Source organism: Aplidium turbinatum, chromosome 7 (assembly GCF_918807975.1).
Source record: "Aplidium turbinatum chromosome 7, kaAplTurb1.1, whole genome shotgun sequence".
In the NCBI taxonomy this organism is placed as follows: Eukaryota; Metazoa; Chordata; class Ascidiacea; order Aplousobranchia; family Polyclinidae; genus Aplidium; species Aplidium turbinatum.
Window position 1 is genome coordinate 10,663,765 of NC_137478.1, and position 27,186 is coordinate 10,690,950.

The following is a 27,186-nucleotide window of genomic DNA, read 5'->3' on the forward strand; positions in this document are numbered from 1 at the left end:
TGATAGAGCATTTTACTCCAGAATGAAATGCTTCAAAGCTCAGATTGTCATCACTTCTTAACACAAACTTGGGTATGCCGGAATCTTGCATAAATTCTTTGCATTGAAAAACAAACGTCTGATGAGCCCGAAATACAACATCACCTGCTAAAAAAGGAAATTGGACACTAAAAGCATTAGCCAGGAGATTTTCAAAGCTCACAATAATGTCACTTTTGTCAAAACTTGGTAATTCATCAACAGGCTGATTGCGAGTTCCACTTAACGCCCTTTGAGTTCTTCTAGGAAGAAATGGTGGTGAAGGAACTAAAATCAAAGGGACACAGGTAAACACAGACGGTGGATACAAATGTCTTACTTTCCCATACTTGATATAGTGGTAGGATAGTTTTCTGGTCAATGGCGTTCACAAACGACGGTGTCTTTTGAATCGGGGATATTATCCCTTGGGATAGTGGCAAGCCATCTATCACGTTCCGGTTGGCATTTAGGCAGTTTAAACACTGCAACTGTATTTTCTTCAGTATAATTTCCATTGCAGTTAAAGACACAGCGCTTCTTAACCATATTTACAAGAGTACTGATATATCACAAACAATGCTTCACAACGTAAAACAAATCAAATAACTTATAAGATTGAATCAAATATAGACGTATAAGGACGTTACATAGCCTATCCATCAAGGCTGTTCCAAACAAACATATTTCGAAATACGAGTACTTACGGTGCATCCTGACTCATTACTAGTAAGATAACTGGGTTGCTCAAGAGTAGACTCTCCGCCCTAATAGCTCAAATGACGATCAGCAATTCAATTAGGCTATGCTGTTTCGAATCAAATCATCCATGAACGTAAAAACAATCATTGTATTACAACCGGAAAAGCAGCTTATCATGCAATAGCACTGGGGGTTGGAAAACTTCTTGACTGATGATTTCAATCTGTTTATTGCAAAAAGTTCCGAAATATGGATTAAGGGGAAGCCAAGAAAATATAATTTGCTTCAAATCAAAATGAAATGATAAAAAAAACAATCCAGAAAAGACAAAAGTAAATTATTCGTTTTCCACCTCACAGAAACTGACAGGCCTATTTGAGATTCGCAAACTAGTAGCCTAGTCTAGTACCGTAGTTTTGTATGGCAGTTTCATACGCTCAGCTGGTGATCTCAAGAACTGCTGACTTGTAGGAGACTCTCTCATTCATATGGGCATCAGACGTGTTGGGTCAAATTTAGTCCGGCAGCTTATTAGGCCTACGTTGTGAGATTCTCCAGTTTTTCCTTATCGTTTCAAACGCACAACCAAATGAAATTTCTTGGATTTTGAAACGATTAAAAAAACATATTTTGAAATACCAAAACAAATCAAGTAGGCTATTTCTATTTCAAATATCGATCTATTTCATCCTTATGCTGATATAGGACACCGATAAATCACATTTCTACCAAGTTTAGAGTTGTAACTTAAGTAGGCTACTGTACTGGTACTCATTAAAGTAAAATAATTCCTGACTACCCTGAACTAAACGCACTGCAAAATGGACGCATCTGCAGAGAAATTTAATTGAAGACAATGGCACTATGACGTCACTATCTGCCCCCAGTTTTAACAATCCCATTGTACGTTGTCATGGCCTCTATATAGTCCGTCTTGATTAAGACTTAAAACTATGTAATCAAAGTCATACAAACTATCTCATAACTTTTAATACATGAAGTTTACGGGCGGAAGTCGATATGAGCGGCAAAAGTCTGGGTCACAGACCTTTACACAGCTCCAAAATAGGCAGTTGTAAAGAGAACCACAACAAACAGTCTCTGTTAAAGTAGATTAACATGTTAAACCATAGATTTTAGACAGACTGTATCAACGACAGAGTTGAAGTATTACCAGTAAAAGCTCCGCTGAAATATTTTACTGTCTGAAGCACGGTCTCAATTATTACCTCCACGTGTATTTCCCAATCTTCATCAGCAAGAAATAGGTTTTCACCAGAAACTGCCATTGCTATTCTTGTATAAGCATGAAGCTTCCGCTCCCAGATGTTTGAAATTGTAAGAAAGTATCATTTTCTGTTTTGCCAATGGAAAGCGAGTAAGCACCAGTCATGCGTGGCAAGGCAGACGCATGATTTTAACGCCGCTTTGGTTTGTTTCATTAAAATCGCTTTTTTCGGAGTTTCTCGTCTACGTATGTAAAGTCTATGGTTGCAGTTAACCTATATAGTTCTGTAGGCTATTATCACTTGTGTATCCTTGGCTATTTTTTAGTGTTGAATGATTGAATCTTATCCTCGGACTGGGAAAGCTTCTTGCAGAGCTTAATCTTGCTAATCTTTAACAATTAAAATCTTCAAAGATGTTGTCTTCAATAGGTATGTTTCCAGTGGTTGTGTAACTGGAAGTGGAAAAAACGAAAGGAAATGTTCATAGTAGCAAACAGCTCTGCCTAGTGCCTACATCTAGCTGCCATACAACTAATTAATGCAATCGCATGTGTTTTCAGGTGCAAAGCATACAACTCTTGTCAACTGTTGCAATTCGCTGTTGAGATTTGCAGTACTTATTTCTCAAATAGAATACTAAGCCTTGTTTTTAATAAGGCAAAACGACCTACCTTAAAACTGACAGTCCTTCCAGCCAGTAGCATCACAAAAGTACACACCGCTTCTGGACTATACGGTACGAAGTTGGAAGTGAAACTACGGAAGGGCGTTCCTACATTGTAGATGCTTTGGTAGGTACTTGCTCTTGTCCCATTGGCATATGTGGAAAATTATGCAAGCACCAGTCCAGTGTTATTTTGCATGAACAACTGACTCCAAATCATCTGTATAGAGGCACGCCTGAAGAAAAGAAACGGTATGTGCATATTGCCCTTGGAGATACACACAACATCAGTTCGAGTTTCTTCGAAAGCTCAATGTTGTGTGGTGTTGAGAATTCTCTGGAAGAAAGTAGTGAAGCTGTTTCTGAAGGTAGTTCGACTGCTATTCAAGCAGAACACTCCTCTGGGCAGGAACTTGCATTCGAAGAAGATGATGCAGTACGTAGGCCAACGTGCGTGGATGCTACTGTCGTGAATGAGGAAAGTCTTGAGCATCAAACCAGGCAACCATGAGCGACTGGCAATCGCGACACCCCCCTTTTCAGGGATAATATGCGTGTCTGTGACCGCAGGGGACCTGGAGCCAGCTTATGTAGTGTACATGACGTTCTACTGTATATATACCCCCTCTAACACCACATTATCGGCATCTTATAAGGAACTGACTGCACCAGTTCGTTAAAAAAACAACTAAACTGAGTGCACCAGTTCCAAGACATTGAAACATTACAATGTGCTTTTTGCGGTCGGAGGTTCTCGTGGGTTTCGTTTCGAGTTGCTATTCTTAATTGGAAATATAACGAAAACAAGACAGAATCGTTGTCTCATAAGCAAATGTTTAAACATTGAACATGTTTTCGCCGGAACAAACGCAAAGTTGTTTAATAATTTAGTCAAGACGCAGCATTGCTAGGCCTATAAAACGTGGCCGAAGACCAAATTCGTATTTCAGACGTGTGCTGTATTTTAGATCAGTGCTTCCCAACCTTTTTCAGTTCGCAATCCATTTTTGATGCAAGTTTTATTGCGCGATCCACTTTCAATGCAAGTTTTATTGTGCTACCCACAATCAGTTACATTGTATGACATGTTTATTATGGGCGTACGTACTTTCTTACTATTCTTTATTATGGCATCTTTACTACTGGCGTACGTACTGAAATAGTTAATTAATGCAACATAACACATCTAATTGTTAAGTATTTGTTACATTGTTGCATAATTGTTACGTGATGATAATGCAATAATTTCCCGATCTAATAGAAAACAGGGTGCACAATTCATGAAAAGTCAACAAATGAAGTGAAGATTAGTGATGGCGAAGTAGCCTATAGTTCAAGACCAAACTGCGGCTTGTGAGATTCATAGTAACGTCGGTATTTTTTAGAAAATTTTAACATTCAGTAACATTTAGAAATGCTTCGCGACACCCACCATTTGGGAAGCACTGTTTTAGATGACCTTCAGTAAGTAGCTACTAGGAGGCTATAGGCTACTTTCAAGCCTTAAATGGATTTGAAATTCGCACGTAGGCTGTAAGCCAGTGATTCTCAACGTGGTCCAGGTAGACCACCTGTGGTCCACCTGGAATTTCTGTTGGTCTACAAAGAGTTCTATAAATCCTTGATAAAAACCTTCTTTAAAATTGTATCATTTACTAGAGTAAATTATGTAAGGACTGCATAGTGCATACAGGTGAAAGAAAGTTATGTAGCATGTATGATTGTATGTCAGCGTGACGTAATAATCATGTTTACTTTGTGATTTTTGATCAATTTTTCTGGAGGTGCTAAATAAGCAAAAGCTCAGCAGTTTTTGAACTTATTTTACTACTTAACGAGTAGGCTATTGAACTGTGCAAGGCATAAGTGAAGTGCTGACAGGCCTATTCAATACATCAAATGTTGCTGTAATTGTTGTCGGTGCACGAAGATTGCGCTTCTTCATTCATGGTACCGGTACAAAGTTTCTTTAGGGAGAGTAGAGCTATTCCCTGTTCCACTGAATGTCAACTAAATTATCTTCAATGTCACATGTTATATTTTTTCAGACGCTAAATGAAGAACTGCTTTATGCAGTGTTTTCAAAGTAACCAAACGTTAGAAGCTCCTGCTGTTGCTAAGAAGGCAAAACTGAGACATTACCATGACAGCACCAGACACATACTTGTGCATGTCTGCATGATGTTTTGTTAGAATAACATTTGAAAATAAAATTAATCTTTTCTTTACGGTTATTCTTTGAAAATAAAATTATGTGTATTCAAGTAGTTAAGGTTGAGTGTGCAAAGTAAGAGGGTTTGCTTAATTAGTTAATTACGTATTACTTTATTAAAGGACTAAGGTTGAACACGCCCTTGAGTTTTTTTTACCTATGTGCATTGTGCAATACAGTTTTGACTAGTGGCGTTCATGAGGCGTCAACATAGCAAAGTGGTGCATTGGATAATTTTTTTTAAATATGGTCCATGGGCTAAAAAAAGGTTGAGAGTCACTGCTGTAAGCTACATTAGATAAGTTGACAAATATTGCACTTGCAGCATTAGGCGTAGGCCTCCGCCCATTCTGGAAACTTGTAAGGAAAGCTATTTTTACGTTTCGGCAGCAAACAACACTTAAAACTTACTGCAAAAGTCAGGACTAACATGGCTTTTAAAACAAAGTGTTGACAGTTGATGGTCAGGCAAATAATAGGCCTAATTTTAAGTGTTTCACACTTCATCCAAGGTTGCCAGGTTGTTTCAAAGTATATTCTTCGTGCACCTTGCAACTTACTTCAGACTCAAACATCACTCTTTCTCGGAGAAATTTTCTCCTCCTGGGAGAAGTGTGAATCGCTTGCTGCTTTCTGATTGGTCAATTTTGCTTATGGTGCCGTCCAACAGTAGGTTTTACAAATACGCTCACCGTACAGAAGTATCAATTTTCATGGTCATTCCACGGCTCTCTTTATGCCATGGTACTCTGAACTTTTTAGCCTTGAGCCCAGAAACGGGTTTGAGTGCAATGTTTGCATACTTTAGGAGGAACCCAGGACTTATATTGATCACCCAGCTTCATGTCAAAGTAATAATAATAATAATGCTTGTTTTTATATAGCGCTGTGTCTACCGCAGAATGCGTTGCCTCATGCAGCAAAATATATCTGGGTTGCTTGTACAGCATCCTACTTGTTGTCAAAGGCGTATTTTATTAGCCTATATGCCATTTATTTAGCCTATAGACCAGAAAAAAAACTTCTTGCAGCAAAGACTTGGCCTTAGCAAATGCTTAGAATAAAATTTCATTTGTACAGTATCCATTTCAGTAGGCCTACCTTTTCAATATAAAGCTGCATTCATAAACACATGACTTTCGGGATATTTTTCTTGTGATGTAGGCCTACTGATTCACAACTGTTTTCATTGAATATTTATGGCTCCCTTACGTTAAACACAGTTCATTTCAACCTTTGCTTGCGTTTTGAACTTTCGTGCAAAAATGAACCAATTGAACTAGACAAGTGCAATTATGACATCATAATGGTAAACAGGGCTGAAAATAAGGAATTTGCTAATTCAAAGCTTTTGAGTAACGATTTCAAAAATATTTTTATTGTCAAATATCTCAAAAACTAGAGCCAATTCGAAAAAACTAAGTGCATTTTCGGAATCAGGGGCCCTGAAATACTCTAAAATGACTTTCATCTTTTGTGCCAAAAATTTTTGTTGGTCTATGCGTTATAGATTCAATGACTGCGAAAAGTCTGTAAAATCAACTAAAATGACACTAAAAGCATGCACTATTAGTGACTCTCAGACTTGGAGTAGGGTGAAGATGCTCCACGTGGAACTTAACAGAGGAAGTGACGTCAAAATCACGTGGTCAAATTTTGAGAAATCCCCTCTTCAGACACAGCTAAACCACTTCAAAATTTACTAATTTTTCAGAAAAATTCAGAATTTCTCCTTGGGTGAACCATAGAGCAGGAGTTACACGGCTTTAATTACATTTTCATTAGGAATTTCAATGATGACTTTTTTAGATGTATTTTTGGACGTAGAATCCAAAAATCGAGTGCTTACAAGCCGAAAACTGGACATTTTTGAGATATTTGCATTTTTTGGGCTAGCAAGAGAATAACGTCATTGCTTGGGAGCTCAGGAGAAATTCGCGGTCGTTGGATAGCGGCTGCATTTGAATACATGGCTCAAAACCAAAGTTGCTAGTTCCGCTGTTTTCCCTCGGAATTCGGGTAGTTTTGTTTCCTGGTAGCGGCAAAATTTTAGCTGTGATGGGTTGTGGTCTGGTTGTTTCGTTTCAATTCGAACCAACTTTCATAGAATGAATATTATTGTTACTTCACAATTTTCAGTTTTCATGACTTCACTTTGCACAATTTTTCTAAAGTTGGTTACGTTTGTGCTTGTTTCATTACGTGTTCTCCAGAAGGAAAAATTGGAGAAAAAGGTTTAGCAACTGCGATTGCTTGGGACAATTAGGATGAGAATAAAGCTACGCTTTCAAGCAGTGGCACCCTCCATGATACACAAAGAATATGCTTCCAAAGTATGACAACACCCAGCAAACATTGTACTTCGGCCCAACGTAGTGTGACAGTTGGTAAAATAATGCTCCTCCGTTGGCACTACGTTGTGGCCGAAGTTGACCCAACGTATCTTGCACCATTCGTCGCAGTTGAGACAACTTCTTTAAAATGTTTGGGCCAACGTTATCCCAACTCTGCACCCAACGTAGTTCATCGTTGGTACCCTACGATGGCCCAACGTATTTTGCACCATTCATCGCAGTTGGGACAACTTCTTTAAAATGTTTGGGCCAACGTTATCCCAACTCTGCACCCAACGTAGTTCATCGTTGGTACCCTACGATGGCCCAACGTATTTTGCACCATTCATCGCAGTTGGGCTGACTTATTTTAAAATCTTTGGGCCAACGTTATCCCAACTCTACCCCCAACGTAGTTCATCGTCAGTACCCTACGATGGCCCAACGTATTTTGCACCATTCGTCGCAGTTGAGCCGACTTATTTTAAAATCTTTGGGCCTACGTAATCCCAACTCTACTGCCAACGTAGTTCATCGTTGGTACCTACGCTGGCCAAACGCAGTTTGCACTTTTCGTCGCAGTTGGCCATACATATTTTGCACTAATCGTTGTAGATGAGCAACGTTGGTTAAACTTAACCTGCAATTTCAAGTTGATACTGTCCTGATGATCCATATGCCAATACGATGACTACCTTCTTGTACTGAGCAAATTTATGTCAATGATGTAAACAAACGTAAAGTTGTTGAAAAATACATTTATTCGAATGGTAAAATGCACCACCCATGCACAATTCACAGCTACGACAAGACATGCATAAAAGTCTAAAAACACAGTGGACTGAGGTACTTCATGCCTCATCAGAAGACTGCGCCTGGATGTAACAACGTGATCTGTGGCGGCCTCAAACGCAAGTACCTATAAAACAATATGCAACATTTGTAAAGAAAACAGGGATGAAAGAAAATATACTGTACAGTGCAAATTAGGTCGTGTTTACAGCACCGTGAAAGAACAGACTCTAATTGCTACATATCCCATGGATATGTGTATGCAACACCCGGTTATGTTACAATAACAAGCATTTTTTTAATACATCCTAACATTCCTCAGTATGTTTTAATTCTGTAATTCGTAGCCTATACGATGGGGTGGGGTATGGGTATACCGTTATGTTCTATCAACCTCTAACATTAATGGCCATTCGTTAATCGTGTTTTTAAACTCATCCTTCACAACAAGTGAAGGATGAGCTTAAAAAAGTCGGACTGAAGGAGGAAGATGCAAGGGACAGGGTGAAATGGAGAAAAGGGATTAAGACAATTGCTGCGCGGAAACAATCGGCCACCCCCACTAGTGGGGAACAAACCGACGATGGATTATGATGATGATGCGGTTTGCCTTCTCTAACCAGTGCAAATTATTATTGTTATCGTTTGATAGATCTTCAAAGTCAAGTCTTAAAATGTGTGTATATTTCTTGAAGTTCTGCTCCAGCAATAAACTAGTTGCTGGTTAAGTAAATAAAAATGCTTTTATTGCCCTTATTGAGAGAATAGTAACGATTTGTCAGTGACGGAGAGAACAAATGAACATACCCGCAGTACTTTTTGTAGCAAGACGTTTAAGCCGGCCCCCATCGCGGTCTTCCCACGTCTTAAACCAGTCGCCCAGTTTGTGGTCGAGTTCTTGTAGAGTGCATGATTTCGTATTGCTCTGGACAACATCTATAAGTAAAGCAGTTTTGTAAACAAATAATGTTACATCGATTTTTATTTTTACACAATCATCTACCCCCATAAACATTGGCTCGTGAAAAACACGAGAAAAATACGTGTTTTTTTACCCCAGTTTCTCGTGTAAAACCCGTGATGTGCACCCGTGTATTACACGGGTGTTTGCACAAACGCAACCCGTGTTTTTCACGACTTCTAAACCCGTGTTTTACACGGCATCTAACCCGTGTTTTACACGACTTCTAAACCCGTGTTTTACACGGCATCTAACCCGTGTTTTACACGACTTCTAAACCCGTGTTTTACACGGCATCTAACCCGTGTTTTACACGACTTCTAAACCCGTGTTTTACACGGCATCTAACCCGTGTTTTACACGACTTCTAAACCCGTGTTTTACACGACTTCTCCACCCGTGTTTTACACGGGTGTTTGCACAAACGCAACCCGTGTTTTTACACGACTTCTAACCCGTGTTTTACACGACTTCTAAACCCGTGTTTTACACGACTTCTAAACCCGTGTTTTACACATCAAACCCGTGTTTAATATGGCAATTTATTTGGTACCAAAATCACATATGCCAAAAAATACAGATATAACTGAGGACAGTACAGCTGTTTCACACATCATCAGTTGGGCGAACCGTGCTGGATGAAGATGTCCTTGCAACTGACTGTCTTCTTATTCTCTTTTCAGCTGATTTGAGGAATTCTTGCACAACAGCTTTAACATCGCCCATGGTTGTGTCTTTTGTCTAACTGTATGTTCGCACTGATGCTGTAAGCAAAAAAGAGTTAGTGCTTAGTCACAAAAGCAATAGGCTAGCAATAGATATACAGAATTCTTCACGAATCAAATATATTAAAAATAGATTGCAACATACGTTCATTAAGCAGGGTATACATACGTGCAAAATCTAAAGTTTACGCTACATACCATAAATTACAAAAATAAGTTTGCAATCTTTAATTGGGCGCTTGGAACCGCGTTGACCCATCCAATTAAACTTCGTCATAAGCGTATTCGTAAATACTCCAGAAAGAATTTGCTTTACGCTCTTTTTGTAGTCCGTCCAAAAATACCGACTAAAATAAGAAATCTGCAAAACAACATTTATCATATAAAACTTAGACTTCACGGTTATATTCCATAGAATAAACGTAGAGCGCACTCATACTGCAAGCTGTTAAATTTCATTGTTAACAGTCAGGGCCGTGGAGTCAGAGCTGTAACAATGTTTATTGTTTAGCCAAAGGAGTCGGAGTTTTAAAAATTGCACTGACTCTGACCCCTATATAAAATTGAGAAATGCTCTACATTGCGAGGAATTTTAAAATTATCCATTGTCAGAGTGTCAAAAACTTTGGAAAATGTATATTTTGTTGTTTTGCTGCAAATCAATGAATCGTTGTTTTGCTGCAGTCAATGCTGGTTGAAACTTTCAAGAAATTTGCAGCAGTACGACATTGCAAAACTGTTTTAAAGAGGGTGAAAATAACCAGTATTTCTTGTATGTCTATTCTATGAGGAGAGTCGGAGTTGTGATATCGATTCCACAGCCATGTTAACAGTAAAAAAAAATTACCAGTTTATTTTGAACAGTGCTGTTTCCCAGGTTGTGTTCAAGCTCATCAAAATCCTCCAGGCTGTTGATGGGAAAAGATGGAATGTCCGAAGGGGGTTCCTCTATTTGTTGAGCTGGGGCGCTTCTTTCGTTTGTCATTATTATATCCAATTATTCGTTGACAGAATTTAAAATTCCCTTAATTTCCAGTTGAGCAATTCGAATTCGTCGAACTGTGTGAAAAATAAATAGTTGCTTTAACATGATTTGGTGTTAGCAAAGGTGCTTTGCTTTGACAATACAAAAAGAATAGCTCCCACGCTAGGGCAGTTGTGATTTAAGCAGCTGCCAAACAAGAAAAGCGAGTGGTAAATAATACTGCCAATTAAGAACAATGCTCTTGTAGGGGCGCTCACGTGAGAGACTCAACAGTCAACAGATCTTCCAAAATTAGAGAAACTGAATTTTCAAAATGCGCTGCTTGTGAGTAAAGATGGGAGTTACAAAGGATAAAAAAAGAGAGTAAACATAAATAAACGAAGTGAAGAATTATAGCTAAAACTATATCATCACACCGATGCAGCTGAGCAATTGTTGAGCGAAGTTAATCGAACAAGTTTCAAGATTTTAATTTAACCAGGTACAAACCTTCACTCTGCAGCGCAACAAATTCGTCACAAGATATGTCCTTGGTCACTTTAGGCGTAGTGTCGATTGCAACATTCAACTGATTGTCATCCAAGTGAAAATCAAGGATTGATTGTTCGCGCTCTGGACTTGAATGCTGTGGTGCCCTCACAGAGGAAGATTGTGGAAATTCCGGAACTTGTGGCAGTTGCTGCAAGGTTGTAGCAACCTCAGCTGCTCGTACAGGAGTAGAAATCTATGGAAGATTTAGTGACCGTCAGAGTGAACATTAACAAAATATATTTAGTGATATGCTTGGCTCCCTCTACACCCTCAAGTGTCGCACACGAAAACAAACTGACAACTATGTTATTCAAGACTGTCCAATCTATCACGCTTCAACTGGGGCACATGCTGGTCTCAAAATCCTGGATGACGACAGCATATTTAGGCAATGTTTGAAAAGTTCTGATTGAACACCTTAATCCGTGCTATTAACCTTAAAAATGAGATTGCAATATTTTTTAAAATCATACCACTTTTAGAAACCGCTCAATTTCCCAAAAAAACAACACCTAAAAATCGTCAAATTTTGGGATTATCATAATTAATAAGTGATTAAAGCATTTGTTTACTTACAGTAATGATATTTTCTGACTCCGGTGAGTCGCTTTCATCTGTATATGCAATCCTCATAGGCAACCGGCAATTCCTGCATTCATAATTTGAAAACAGTTACTTCAGCTAGATGTCATGCTTGCCCTTGCTTATTAGTACATTACCTACTGATATCTCGTCAACATCAACATATTTTGCATATACAACCAATCATCATGCAATAAACGTAGAAATGCATGGGTGTACGGTATCTTAAAGGATTAGCTTATATTTGCATCACGGTGTTGTCAGGTACAATGTAACAAGCCAAAATGTACTTACATTAGATACAATTTATACAACAATGTTACAAAAACGTTATATACAACTGCCACGTTAGTGTAACTGTGACTTCAATGCAATAAGTTACTATAATAATGCGAAGTACTGGTATGCACCCATGTATTATAATTAAGTTAAGAAAGGGTAAAATTAGTTTTGAGCAGTTAAAATCAAAATGAAATGAACAAATATCAGGGAAAAATGAATGCATTGTTATACCGCTTTCTTCTTTTCGATTTAGGTTGTCTACTATCATTTACTTCTTCTTCACTAGCTGCTGTTGAAGCCAAATCAGAAGTATTTTCAGCATGTTGTAACTTTAACAGTGCTTTGGCCAAATCATCTGTTGCAAAATATTAACAGGTCATCTCCCATAACAGTGATCAAGATTAGGAAAAACAATACACTGGAGAATAAGATCTCATGCATATTGCATATGGAATAATAACAATCTGCTAAAGCGGTTAAATGGAAATTACATACCTTTTTACAGTAATATTCATACCCAAATTTTTGTTGAACATGCTCAAAGAATGCCCCAAATTCAACGTAATTTTTCAAAGTTTTTTGGGGGAGGACTCCCAGATCCCCCGCCGCTGGGTGTTGCCTGCGGCGATTACGCTGCCAGGCTTCGCCCGCCGACCGTCAAACCACCCCTCCTCCCCTTTCAAAATACCTAGCTACGCTACTGAATTGGATCATTGTCATTGGGGCCCGCACAGCATATTCCGCACAGGGCCCGAAATACCCTAAGACCGGCACTGTACTGGGGCGTTTCTTTCGTTTGTCATCATTACTGCATAAGCGTAGCCAGGGGGCAAAAGGGGCCATGCTCCCCCCAAATTTTCAAAGTTTGGATTCCAAAGTTGAACCATTTGTTGAAAATATAATATAATTTGTATAAATTTAAATCGTTTTCCAAGACATCTGGCTATTAACACCCCCAGGATTTGTTTTAGACACACAGAAAGACACCAATAAATTTTGCAAATCGTAAATCGTGCAAAGTTTATGCGATTTACGCTTCTTTAAACTAATCTGTGGAAGCAATTTCAGAATCGCTTACTCTGTTGGGTTTTTGTGTAGCTGAGTTTTTTGTGTGCTCTAATTTTAGCCGCAGTTTTTGTCCGTTCATGTGTAACAGCTACCTTTAATAAGTTAATAGCTGTTTATCTGCCTATAAATTTCATACAATTATTACCCTGAAAGTGTTTCCAGAAAGCGCTATAATCGATTATTTGAGTGTAATTTTGCAAATTTTTTACGGGGGAGCATGCTCCCAGACCCCCCTAGAATATGCATGCCTTTGGCACGCTCTAACCCCCCGCCAGCCTTATTGCTTCCCTTGCTTAAACAAAATATATTTAGTGATATGCTTGGCTCACTCTACACCTACAAGTGTCGCACACAAAACAAACTGACGACTATGTTATTCTGGACTGTCCAATGTATCGCGCTCCAACTGGGGCACATGCTGGTCTCGAAGTATTTTCAGCATGTTGTAACTTTATCAGTGTTTTAGCCAAATTATGTGTTGCAAAATGTTCACGTCATCTTCCTACCATCTTCCATCTTAAACACGTCATCTTCCCATAACAGTGATCAAGCTTAGTAAAAACGATACACTGAAGAATAAGATCTTATGCATATTGCATATGGAATAATACGGTAACAACCTGCTAAAGCGGTTAAATGGAAATTACATACCAAAAAATTGACAGCTAATTAAGACAAGCAGCTGTGCTGCAACAGAAACAACAGAGCAAACATAAATTTTGTTGCACAAAACTCCATTAATATTGGAAAACATATTATATACATATACATGTTGATTGTTGAATGAAACAACCTTGACACTTGACAATGTAAATTGGTAAGAGAGAATCACAAGGCCAGTGAATTCCAACTCTTAACTCACCATAATTATATATATGTATAATATAGCCGGCCATTGGGTACTCTACTGGCAAAACCCTACCTCTGATTGTTTCCAACTTTTATTAGGTATATACCGTATGTATTATAACTTAATGGGTAGTATAAATTAATATTAATGTTTACCTGTTTTGTACATAATTCGTACATGATACTTTTTCCAATTTGGATTGACATCTGAATTTTGTAGGCATAACTGGCGAACCTTGTAACCGGGAAGCTCAGGCCAATAACATTTCAAAACATCATTATCATGAAATATCCATTTCTCTAGGACAAGATCAACTTCACCTCTTGATATAAAGTCAACGACTGCAAATGCTCTCAGTCATAGTCTTCATATTTTTAATCTACAGTAGCACAAAATAGACTGGACTTACTTAACATAGACAGTAAAGTATTTTCAATCAGTGTTGTTTCTCAAGACTGCACATTAAATGATAGGCTAATCGAGTAAAACTATTCGTACAATAGAAATAAATGCACTGTCTACAGCAAGCCCTGTAGCCCGTAGGTAGGTACCATACTTCGATAGATGACCAAAAACAGGCACGGCTTTTCGCTACCTACCTTTCTGAACAGCACTGCACCATTTCGGTATGTTCACCGCAATTCGTGCACAATCTTCAGGCGCTTTTCGGTAGATTTAAATCAGTTAATGATTTCTAAATATAAATGGAAGATTAATTAACACAAACATTGTAGCCTACTTAACAGTCACTCTAAAAAGTCCTCTCCTAAGCTGATAAGTAAATACTTAGTGAAATTCTGTGCCATTTTTTTATGTCACAGACTCACAGGGATATTTAATCAGGTGACCGCTGGTAACCGCGAAATAAGGTTTACGAAAAATAAAGGGGAGAAATTCGGTCTCAACAATGAAAATTACATAATACTGTATTCCTGAGTTGCACAGTCAATTCCTATTGTAAAGATATTAACATAAAACACAACAAATAGCCTACTAGATGAAACAAACTTGCTACTAGCGTGAAAACAACACGAGTATAACACGTTAAAAACACGTGAGTGTACAGAAAAAAAGTAAATATGCAACTGCAGAGATTTTTTAAAGACATTAACATAAAACGCATCAAATACCCTACTAGAGTTGAAAAATTACTTTAAACAAGAAAAACAACATGAAACAAACCTGCTTCTGGCGTGTAAAAAAACACGTGTATAACACGATAAAAACACGTGAGTATACAAAAAAAGTGAATATGCAACTGCAGAGATTTTTTAAAGATATTAACATAAAACGCATCAAATAGGAAATAGCCTACTAGAGTTCAAAAATTACTTTAAACGAGAAAAACAAGATGAAACGAACTTGCTACTGGCGTGTAAAAAACACGTGTATAACAGGTGAAAAACACGTGAGTATGCAGAAAAAAATGAATACGCAATTGGAGAATTTTTTTAAAGATATTAACATAAAACGTATCAAAAAGCCTACTAGAGTTGAAAAATTATTTTAAACGAGAAAAACAAGATGAAACAAACTTGGTACTGGCGTGTAAAAAAACACGTGTATAACACGTTAAAAACACGTGAGTATGCAGAAAAAAATGGATACGCAATTGGAGAAATTTTTTAAAAGTATTAACATAAAACTTATCAAATAGCCTACTAGAGTAGAAAAATTATTTTAAACGAGAAAAACAAGATGAAACAAACTTGGTACTGGCGTGTAAAAAACACGTGTATAACACGTTAAAAACACGTGAGTATGCAGAAAAAAATGAGTATGCAATTGGAGAAATTTTTTAAAGATATTAACATAAAACGTATCAAATAGCCTACTAGAGTTGAAAAATTATTTTAAACGAAAAAAACAAGATGAAACAAACTTGGTACTGGCGTGTAAAAAACACGTGTATAACACGTTAACACTTTGCTCCTCAAAGGGAGGCCAGATTTGGCCCCCCCCTCATATTTCCTTTGATTGCTTGAAGCACAGTAACGCCATGCACTTGGTTTTTCTTGACTTTTCCTAAAATTGCCAGGCGGATCTGATGATATTAAATTTGATGCTAAAAGTTGTGTAGTTTTCTTGTAAATTCAAGATTTTGGTGAATTTTTGCTATTTCAGGCTAACTTCCAGCAAAGCGTGAAATGGATTACATTGCGATGACAAGCCATAAGCTCATAATTGCTTTGTGCATCGATATGCGCGAGCAGAGAGAAACATCCTCTTGTTTTCCTTTGTTTGGTTTGACCTCAATAACACAAAGCGCGTTATTTCTTATGCCACAAAAGAAAAGCCAGTGATCACAAAGCTGTTAATTGGAAACAATAATAGCAAACGTTTTTTTGCGTTATCAGCTCTACGAACAATAGCAATCCATGATCAAAATAGTAGGCAATGTAGGCCACAAACTATTCAAAACAGATGTTTCAAGCAGATAATATTCATTGACGAATAAAAAACGTTGCAATAAGAAATCTACCCTTGGGTAAAGACACGAAAAACCTGGTTTCGAATTAAACGTTCTATGGAAATGCTCTCATTGGCAAAACTTGCAATTGAGGAAATGTATCACTGCCAATGCTTTTGGGAGAAGCCGGAGAAATAGCGTTTTTGCAAACAGTAATTGTGAGATACACTCAAAATTATGAGATAGGCTCCATTTACACGTAGCAGCTAACTCGATGGCTACATGTCCCTTCCCTGCTTTATGTTGCCTACTTGCTGTTATGTCTTGCATTTTTGTTTCACAGTGCACTGTGTGTTGTTCCAAAGAGCGCAAAATAAACATGATAATGCCTTGTCTTACATTACAAAATATACATTACAAAATATTTTGTAATGTAGAAGAGGCATAAAGCCAGGCGTCACATAAGACAAACAACGAATCAGCTTTCTTGATCATTGATTCAACATCTGAATACGTTACACCAATGTATAAGAGGCCGGCTATTGTGAAGACCCGCCATTTATAAACGATCCGATTATACCAAAAGTGAGACAAACTAGTGGATCAAAGAATGAATAAATAATGCTGAGAAAACTAAATCCAAGTGACGAACAATACCGATGTCTTCATTTATCTTGGAAAAATGCTGCCTAAACTTATCAACAAAAAATACAGTAAATAACGGCAAGGACCCGAAAGCAGAATTTGCTCGACTTTGGCATGAATTTAGTCAGACATCTAATAATTCCACACATACAATAACGGGCTCTCAACAGCTGTAAGATACATAATCAACCTGGTTCTGGGCGGTTTGTGTAACAGTTTAGGGGAAGACACTACTTGAAATGATGCACCACACAAAAGATTTTCAATGAAGACTGAGTCTAAAAACAGATGTGGATTGTGCTGCACAATGACTTCAAGTTTAGGACAGAAAAAGCACAAAAATATCACGATAAAAATAAAGACCTTGTGGGAAATTTTCGAGAATCATAACACGATGCAAATACCATAAACGCGTAGTTTACATGCTGCCCTAAGCTGGCCGGTAACTACAAAGGTAGACAATACAGGCAGTTGATAATTCGATAACAGCGTAATAAACATTATTAAATAGATAGACCGACAATTTTCTTTTACAAATGTTTTACGTCTAATAGTAAATTTTCCCCAACAATTTTTGTGAAGCGCTTGCAAACCACGGTTTTGTAAAATAATTCATTATTATTATTTTTTACTTCTCGGATGTTGTAAAACGTCATCAGCAAAATCACTATAAAACATTTCATTACTTCAATGTAGTAGGCCTATGAATTTTTTATAGAATTGTAGCCACGTTGTTTCAACAAAGAAGCCATTTTTTGGAAATATAAAGTTATAGAAAATAATTTGCAATCATGCAAATGTTTGGAAAGAATGTAGGAAGTCTTCTCACAGTCTGGCACAAAATGATTATGTTTATTGTATCTCTGCAATATTTTTTACGACAAACTTTGAAGCTTCGTTATAATCATTTTTATCTTTGAAGTCAAAAGTTAATTTTTTTTTGGCCAGAAACATATTCGCTGCCTTGCTGATGTTGTCGGCTTTAGGCGTATTTTTTGTGCTTCAAACAATAAGGACCCAGTCAGCAATCCAGTCCTTTTACATTGATTCAACATTTGTAAACGTTAAATTTATGTAGATATGCTGACTGTGGGTTATTTCACATTTCTTTTGTTTACGCATGATCCTCAATTCGCAGTTGCATTGTTTCGACGCTGGCGGACTAAAAATGTATTTCCAAATTGATTGACAGAATCTTCAATAAAAAGTGAGCTTCGAACTTAGCTTTGTTGATGTAAATGCTGTATTTTTTGTGGATGTAATTTATGAGTCATGTTTATAAACAACCGCAAGCGAAATGACTTATGATGCAGCCTGCATAATATTTGTGATGCGACTTGAAACAAATCCACAATTTCAAAAGCACCTAATTTGAACTTAGAAATTTCAGATAATGTCAACAACTTGTTCAACTGTCTTCTCTCTACTAAAAATATTCATACCACAAACTCAATTGTAGACCTAAAATACACAAACGAAGATGTAAACAGCTATTCAAGCAGGCTAAGGTGTTACTTATGAGAAGTTTTGTTCCCTAAAACTAGAAGCTAGCCATAAGTTTTGGAAAGCATTAGTTTAGGACAAAAATGTAAAAGAACAAACGCAGTTTTTTTTTCAAATTGGTGTAACAATATTACTCTGATTGTAACTATTTTAGAATCAATGAGTAGCCTACAATAAGATTTGCTCGCAAGGCGTAAATCTTTATCAATGCAATGATTCGGCACACCGCACACACACTTCGTGCGGTTGATCGAGCTCTTTGTTATTCAGAACTTTGCATGAAATCGGATTAGCATGGTAATTAAATAGCGGCAAGATAAATCAAAATTGTCGTTTTTGGGTACCTTTGCAAAAATTGAAATATCAAGTTTAACATATAAAATTTTGAAATAAAGATTTTTCAAACTTATAGACAAATGATTTTTTTTCATACCAGTGCAACTTCTGTTGAAATTACACCAGCGGATAACACGTAACAACTGATTGAATTTGATCCAAAAACGGCCCCCCCTTGAGCAGTTAACTTCCAAAAAAAGGTTGAAAAGCAAAGGGTTAAAAACACGTGAGTATGCAGAAACAAGTGAATATGCAACTGCAGAGATTTTTCAAAGATATTAACATAAAACGTATCAATTGATATTCTAGAGTTGAAAAACTTACTTCAAATATGATATAAAGCATTATTGCAATTGATGACATGTGTAAAAAAACTCGTGTTAATCACGTGTTAAAGTGGTGTAAAAAGAACGTACCCCAGTATTACACGAGTTCCCCCAGAATTTCACGTGTTTTTCACGTGTTTTCACGAGCCAATGTTTATGGGGACAGCAGTGGCCAGCGGCTCTTAACCTGTGGGTAATTACTCAATCTGGGGAAGTTTGAGGTCTTCCAGAGGGCAATGAGCAGGACAGTGCAAATTATTACCAATTTTTAATCAAACTTAAATCCTTGTTGGGTTTGGCTTTGGCTATTCCATTCAATTGATTGCCAAAGACTAATAAAATTGGTACGAATGGAATTAATTTTATGCTGCTGTTTGGAAGTCTTCACGAGAAGATGCAGAACAACGTGTTCTTGTCGAAGGTTGCTTATTTGTGCGACTTTTTCTCTGACATAAACGCCTTGAACTGCTTGCAGGGCAAGTGGACAAGGTTATGGGATTTAATAGACAAATAATAGATTTAAGATGCCCAACATGCTTAATTGCTTAAAGTGGGGTAACGGGTCAGAAAAGGTTAAGAACGTAATGAAAATCAGGAGAGCTGTAATGAAAATAAAAGCGAGGACATCACCATAAGCATAGCCACCGAACCCAAGAAGGTCGGCTTTCCCGACCTTTTCGCAGAGAAGGCCACTCTTCCCTGCGAAATCGGCCAGATCAACTTTCTAATCTCATCTTTTTTATTGCACATGAGTAAACAGCAGGTGTTTTTCAACTAGATCTAGACTGAGGCATTAATCAGGGATAGTAAACAGCAAATTGACAAAAAAGATTACGAAAAAGGTAAACTTCAGATGCTGCAAAACTTATGATATATCCAAGGTTGTTATTTCATTGAAAATTAATCATGAACAGTAAGTATTCTTTCTGGAGACGATATCATACCAACAAAAGGTGAATACAAAACTTACACAAACTACTTACCTACGACCATGTTCTTTAAGTTTTGCATGGAATCAAAAGAAAACTTTTTCTCTCCACTTAATTTATTTTCCCCTTCCCGGTCCGCGAGACGTAATTTGCGACTTCGTTTAACATCACCTGAGGCATCAATCGATTAACCGTGTCGTATAGGCTTTTTCTTCCTATACGACACAGTTGTTTGAACTGCAATAGAACAGATGGATGTTGAAATGCATAAGCCGAGATCGTTAAAACAGCATAGAAAGCAGTCCCATCAAACAGTCGCGGTGCGTACCAGGCTACCAGCGTACATAGGCGTCGAAATAGGGTGGGCCGGGTGGGCTTTATTTTAACAAAATATGTTTTGCCCACCCTGTTTTTATGACACCTATGAAGTGTTCGTTACAATTATTTCCGTTTTTGTTTTTAGCTGAATTATCCAACCAACTGCAGTGCAACCTCCGAAGACTTGCAATAAACAAGATCACAGATATGCGTAAATCAAACGCACAATACCACATTCCAATTGACAACTTTGAAGGTGGGTATGTAAATGAACCCAAACCTCCAAACAGCAACATTGATACCAACATCAGATTGTTCCAAATTCCAGTTATTAACATCAAGGCTAAATATTTTCACAAGTTGTCAACTTAAACCTCAAAGATATCAAGCATCTGCTCATGTATTTGGATTAAAACGTAGAGATGGCCTCATCACTATCAGACAAAAACTAAAGTCCCGAAAGCTGACGAAATTCTTCAATACCAAACATGATTTTAATGTTTGTGCAGACTAATACTGTGTGATGCTGAAACCAGCTTTAAAATTTTTGTGTTTTCAATATGGAGTTGTGTGATACAAACCATACAACAGCATGTCTGTAAGAATGTGAAGGACTGATTCACACTAAGCGTTTTGACTCCAATATGACATTTGAAATACAAATTAAATATGCACACAATGAATTCAGTTTATTTAAGAATTTCTAAAACAAAACTATATTCTGCCTCATTGAAGCCGAACTGTGACAGTGTGAATCAGCCATAAAAATAGTGGGTTACTCGAAGTCCACTTTGAAACTAGACTGTTTTATTGGTTCTTTGATTGCTAAGATCAAGTGTATTTATACTAGAAGAGGACTTCATTTGTTTGAGTAAGTTTTTAAAAGTAGTTCTACTTGATGGGGTATGTTTCACAGTCATAAGATCAATCATTATGACATCGACTTTTGACATCGCACCCACTGCATCAGTGCTTGATTATACTTTAAAAAATCAGTAATTTGCTTGTAACTTTTTTTCTGTACATTTTTAAGAGAAAGTTCTTTGGAAATAAGATAGAAACATGTTACTTCTGCAGCATTTAAGCCAAAAACTAACTTTCTAGTATAAGCAGTTATCAAGATATGGCAAAATTAGCTATTTTCAGCTTGTTTGGTGAAATTGCACGGCCACTAGAGGGTGCAAGAACCCAAAATTATGATAGAAGTATTTCATTTGATATTTGGGGCCATATATCAAGACCACTTTTTGAAATTCAATTTTTTTTATTTTTCACTCCACCCTAACCCTTTATCCTGTGACGTATTTTGGCCAGTTGACTTGCGGACGGGGGGGTCGGTTCGACACTATCACTTTGAGCTCGTGTAACTCAAAAACTACGCAAGATAGATCAATCAAATTTTCACATGGTGTAGATAACTTATCTGACAACATAACATCGAAACTCTTTTGCAATTTGTTCAACAGCGCAACTTGAAAAATCAAATAATTTGATGGTTGGTCATATTTTTTTATTTGACTTGAGAAATTGCTTCGTAATTAACTTATAATTGAGTGTGACGGGTTAATTCCATTGTGTGGATTTTAATCTCTTACGCGGAGACGTCGTCCACGCTTCAATGAAATCGTAATTGGCGTCCGACTCGCGTTTGCTTGTTGTTTTGCCGGAGGCATTGTAAAAAAAATTTGCTTTGTTTCAACATTTGCAGAGAATGAGACAAAATCACCACAAAAAAACTATTTCAAGTTCTTTTTGAGTCACATGTTTATAGTATACACTTTTTCAAACGTACTGTCATTACTTGATATTGGAACTAAATCAAGCAAATTTTTTTTCACATTCGCACTGTCGAATTTGGTTATGCATGATCAAGAAACACTTGGTATTTCACAGCACATCTCAGGAAGCTATTTATTCGTTTTTAACATTATTTCAACGTCTAAAGACGTTGAATCGATGTAAAAAGTGTCTGATTTGCTGTCTGGGTAGCGGTTGAATACAGAAAAGTAAGGTAGCCTGTGGTGTCACGTGGTATTTGAACAACAACCTATCCAAAGGCAGTGACTTGCTTCGATAGGAGCTTGTTCCATTTTAGGCCATCATGCACTCCAAAAACAAAGAGCGTCTAAAACTCCTTACTGATAAACTATGTCACGATGCATTCCAAAGTGAAATGTTTCAATACTTACCAACAATGATCACTTTGAATGAAACAATTTTGCAAACAGTTGTGACAAAATGTAGTGATAATAATCGTTTAGTCAAATCGTGTTGGTAGGTTATAGAACAGGTCGTTTGCCAAATGGAACTCCCGTTCTGCCTGACAAACTCAAACTCAAAGTCTGCCTGACAAACTCAAAGTCAAATAACGATACGAAAAAGAGAAAAAATTATTTTTCAGGCCGATGCTATTGTCGTAAAAAAACAAAAAAATCACTAAAGTGTTGACTTTTTCCTTGGGCAAAATTGAAGGTTATTGATATTTTAAAAATGCACGTTTGTGTCAATATGATTGAAGTGTTTTTTTTCATGTTGTTAACTAGATTTGCAAAATAACGTTTTCTACATTTTTTTCTGATTTGTTGGACATGCATTTTGTGTCAAGTTATTTATTACGCATTAGAAGATTTCTTTCTGTTCAAATTTTGAAATAGCATTTTAGATGCAGTTTGCGGTTGATGGCGTTACTGCAAAAACCATCTTTTGTAATTGACACACATCCAAAAACAAAAGACGCATAAACTACTGCTGGCTGATAGACCACGTCACAATACATCATAATGATGTTTTTCCGAACCGAAGACCCAGAAAACCAATTTTGTCGTATATTAGATTAGACGTCTGCAGACGTTGAACCAATGACAAAAAGTGATTTGCTGATTTGAAACAAAGTGATTGCTGTTTCCAATGTGCAAACATTTTGATAAAAAGTAATCAAGTTTTGGCCACAGCATTTTGGTCCATTTAGGCTACTATGGTCAATCAACTCACGTTGCAAATAACTTGTTTTGTGTAAAGTCTTGCTTGTGAAAAAATCGAAGTAAAAACGCAAAAATGAAGTAAGCTATATTTACAAAGTATTATATTCTTGAATGAACCATAGTTTTAAAAAAATAGTTTGAACAGGTTTCATCTGATGGAAACTATAATTGATATCATCGCGAAGGATCAAATAGCTGCAAAAATCACTTCAAGCAATTCTTTGGGGTGATTTTCATTATGCAAACGAAGGTGAACCTCAATATACATATTTTTATGCCAAACGATAAAAATCGTTCTTTCTTTTTTTCAAGGACAAGGAAAACGATCCGTATAAATATAATTCAATTCAACGTATTTCCCTTCTTTTGTCAGATATGCATTTTGTGTAACAATGCTTTAGAAAAATTGCTGAGTATGGCATAGCGTTTGAGATGCAGTCAGAGAATACAACTCTATGGTTGATGGCGTTATTACAAAAGCCAATCTTTTGTCACGGAAATGTATTCGAAAACAAAAAGGCACAAAAGCGCTGACTGATAGATTACGTTACGATACGTTACACAAACGAGGCATTGATTTCAGATTCTTTCAACCCAACAAACAACTTTGCTCCAAATGACACAAACGTCTAAATTTATGGAGAAAAAGATGTAGGCCTACACCGTTTTGTGAAAATAAGCTTTTGAAGACCAACATTTGAATGAAAAGTTTGAAATTATTGAGTTGGTCCTAATAGTGTTTCTGCTGAGATATATCAAAACTTTTCAATCCTCGTAGAGTAAAAATAATTTTGTAATCTCTCAAGCAACTGCAAAATTACCATTTAGGTAAAGATTCAGTGATGATACAATATGCACAATGCTTGTCAAAGCACAATAATTTAGCTGCGCGTGTTTTTCCACAAAAGCCAAGCAGTTTAGATAGTCTGTGTCAAGTTCTTTTCAATATCCATCAATCTCTCGTTTTCATAAAACATTTTCACAACATTCATGTGAATATAAGTGTACAGGTACATGGAAAAGTTTATTGGCGGGTCAAGAACGCACTCCTTGCTTTCCGACAAGAAATCAAGAAACTTACCACATCAGTCTGTTTGTTTTATGAGATAAACAGAGTTTTGGCAAGAATTTTCCTACTGCTTCTTGTTATAAGTTAGAAACAAAATGTATTCGCCATAGAAAACAACGTAAAATTACATTTTTTCAGTATAGCTTATCGGATGCTCTCTGATAATTTCAAAGCAACTCAGATGTAATTAAAAGATTAATCAAAGCAACTCAAAACTCGAGTTTGCAAACAAAAGGCGGACTCATTACGGTTGAATGCTTTACAACAAAGCCAACTCATGAGATATCTGCGTCGCAGTTCCACGCACGGCGGCGCTCAGTAATCCTATTAATCCGTATAATTTGAAAACAAAAGGGCTAGCTACTAGCTAGCTAAAATATCAGAGTATGTTATGAAAATCATGCCATATCTCTAAAACTATAGACAATAGCAACGTCATTTAAAGCGGAATAAATACTTGAATAATTTTTAGGAAAAGTCAAGAAATTATAAAGCTGTGGATCGCGTAGTTCTTCAATGATATTGCTTTGAAAAGGAGCAAGTCCCCACCGACCCCCCCCCCCCACAGGAAATAGGGCTAATGAACAATTCGTACTGTCAGTTACCTTGAAAAGATCAAGAGAAAAAATTAAAAAAGCTGTAGTCGCTGATCGTAGTTTCCGCAAACATTTTAAAAGGATTAGATATCGATTAGCTAGGCATCGGTATCCGCAAACAAACAAACTGAAAAGATCGAGAGAAAAAAATAGAACATTGCTGATCGCAGTTTCCGTTTTTCCGCAAACATTTTAAAATTTCCGGTAATGCAAACATTTTAAAGTTTCCAGTAATGATTCTAAGAGTTTGCCGAAGTCGCTGAACGCAGTTTCCGCAATCATTTTAAAAAGGTTAAGGTTTAGGGTGCTTCCGCAAACAAACAAACTGAAAAGATTGAGTGAAAAAAAATAGAACAAAGCCGAAGTTGCTGATCGCAGTTTCCATTTTTCCGCAGTTTTTGCAAACATTTTAAAATTTCTGGTAATGATCCTAAGAGTTTGCTGAAGTCGCCGATCGCACTCGCAGTTTCCGCAAACATTTAAAAAGGGGTACCTCTAAATACCCATTGTCATGCATTGTCGGGCATTAGACAAATCCTAGACAATGCCTTGAAATTACCGACAATGCCTGAAAGTAGCTACTCTATAATGCCTGACAACCCCTGAAAATGCTATAATGCCTAACAAACCCGTCAACCACTGATAATGATCGACAATGCCTGGAAATTCCCAACAATGCCTGAAAGTAGTTAGCCTACTCCACAATACCTGACAACCCCTGAAAATGCTCCACAAACCCCCAAAAAGCCTACTATGCCTGACAATACCCGACAATGGGTATTTAGAGGTACCGTTTTAAAAGGGTTAGGCTTGATTAGAGTTTCCACAAACATTTTAAAAGGGTTCGGGATTAGGGTTGATCAAAGTTTATGCAAACATTTAAAAATTTGTTTAAATGATCCTAAGAGTTTTTGTTTGTTTGCGGAAAAATTTAAAAATGTTTGCAGAAACTGTAATCAGCGACCGTTTTTTTTTAATTTTTTTCTCGATCTTTTCAAGGTACGAACTGACAGTACGAATTGTTCATGGTACTAATTAGGTTGCATCCGATGCTGCGCAATCTACTTCATAAAACAATCAGCAAAAAACTTGTGGTATATACATAATGCGGTGATAGTAGTGGTCACAGCGGTAAACCATAATCTCTTCGTGGGAAAATTGTAACATAAGATTCCCAAATCCGTTCGTCTGTATATAATGACCGAAGAAACACACACTTGAACTTCTTTTCAAACAGTGTATTTCTGTAAAATTAGCCCGCGGCTATCGAAATGGGTATGCAATGCCTACACCTCTAAAACTGTCACTACGATACAGATTACTTGGATAAAAGACGGAGAATTTGTCCAGCTAGCAAGCACCAAATAAACCAGTTAAATGTGCGACCGACTTCCAACAAACAACTTCAAGAATGAATCAGAAAAATTTGTGATAACTCAAAGGCACGAGAGCAGTTCATGACGCAATATTTCATGTCCAAACAGGTCTCAAACTGAAACAGGTTTAAACCGGTCTGACACGAGTCTTACGGACGATGGTGCAATTTTGGCTCATGTTTTAGGAATTTCCATGACGTAATATTCAGTAGACCCGAACGGTTTCTACATGACGTTTGACCAGGCGAACAACCGTCTGTAACAAGTAGCAACACTCGAATCCTGATAAAAGCACTTCTCGTTGACATAATAGTCATTTTTATGCCACTTGAAAGTGAAGATACCACTTTTTGAAAAAATCGAGTAGGCTACTTCTAAAAATGTTACTTCAAAACCAATAAACAGGTCACGTAATTGCCGTAAAAAGTATTAAATAGTTTACCCTGAAGAATAGATATGAGTCAACTGAAATAAACCTTACCTGAGTTTCATGATGATCATTCATTTGGGCAGTGCTCTCATAAATGAAAACCTGAAAGTCCCCAAAGCTACGTCTAAAAATTCCTAGATTACATCAAAGTTCCCTAAATCATTATTACACTCGAACAGTTTCACGTTCTGAAACAAAAAGCAAGAGTTAAGCGGTTTAAACAACAACACTAGCAAAAACCATTCTACATAACTTTGTTGTATTAGTGGGCAAAGTCTCACAGCAAAAAGCAGTACGGTATGTTAAATTACAGTGATGTTTAACATTACAGGG

At 37.1% G+C, this 27,186-nt stretch overlaps 1 protein-coding gene across 2 annotated transcripts; it reads right to left on the reverse strand.

Annotated features, from left to right (window-relative positions):
• Positions 1-7,914: 7,914 nt before the first annotated feature.
• On the reverse strand, positions 7,915-27,043 carry LOC145774273 (uncharacterized). Of its 2 annotated transcripts, XM_082585473.1 has the most exons (11): positions 26,905-27,043; positions 20,138-20,320; positions 14,090-14,628; positions 12,248-12,371; positions 11,729-11,801; positions 11,111-11,345; positions 10,484-10,695; positions 9,835-9,997; positions 9,542-9,675; positions 8,758-8,886; positions 7,915-8,077 (listed from the first exon to the last, which is right to left on the reverse strand). In XM_082585473.1, the coding sequence occupies exons 3-7, from the start codon at positions 14,100-14,102 to the stop codon at positions 10,634-10,636; spliced, it is 507 nt and encodes a 168-aa protein (XP_082441599.1). In that variant the 5' UTR covers positions 14,103-14,628; positions 20,138-20,320; positions 26,905-27,043; the 3' UTR covers positions 7,915-8,077; positions 8,758-8,886; positions 9,542-9,675; positions 9,835-9,997; positions 10,484-10,633. The 2 variants fall into 2 exon arrangements, with proteins under 2 accessions (XP_082441599.1, XP_082441600.1); XM_082585474.1 differs by lacking the exons at positions 20,138-20,320; positions 26,905-27,043 and having other exon boundaries at positions 14,090-15,065.
• Between the last annotated feature and the right edge of the window lie 143 nt (positions 27,044-27,186).

What these genes read in the sequence shown, in the direction of transcription:
- LOC145774273 (XM_082585473.1), bottom strand. An exon ending in AGTCAGAAAATATCATTACT is followed by an intron (nt 11,346 to 11,728) that starts GTAAGTAAACAA and finishes AATCTTCCATAG; the next exon opens with ATTTCTACTCCTGTACGAGC. An exon ending in TGTTGCGCTGCAGAGTGAAG is followed by an intron (nt 10,696 to 11,110) that starts GTTTGTACCTGG and finishes TTTTTCACACAG; the next exon opens with TTCGACGAATTCGAATTGCT.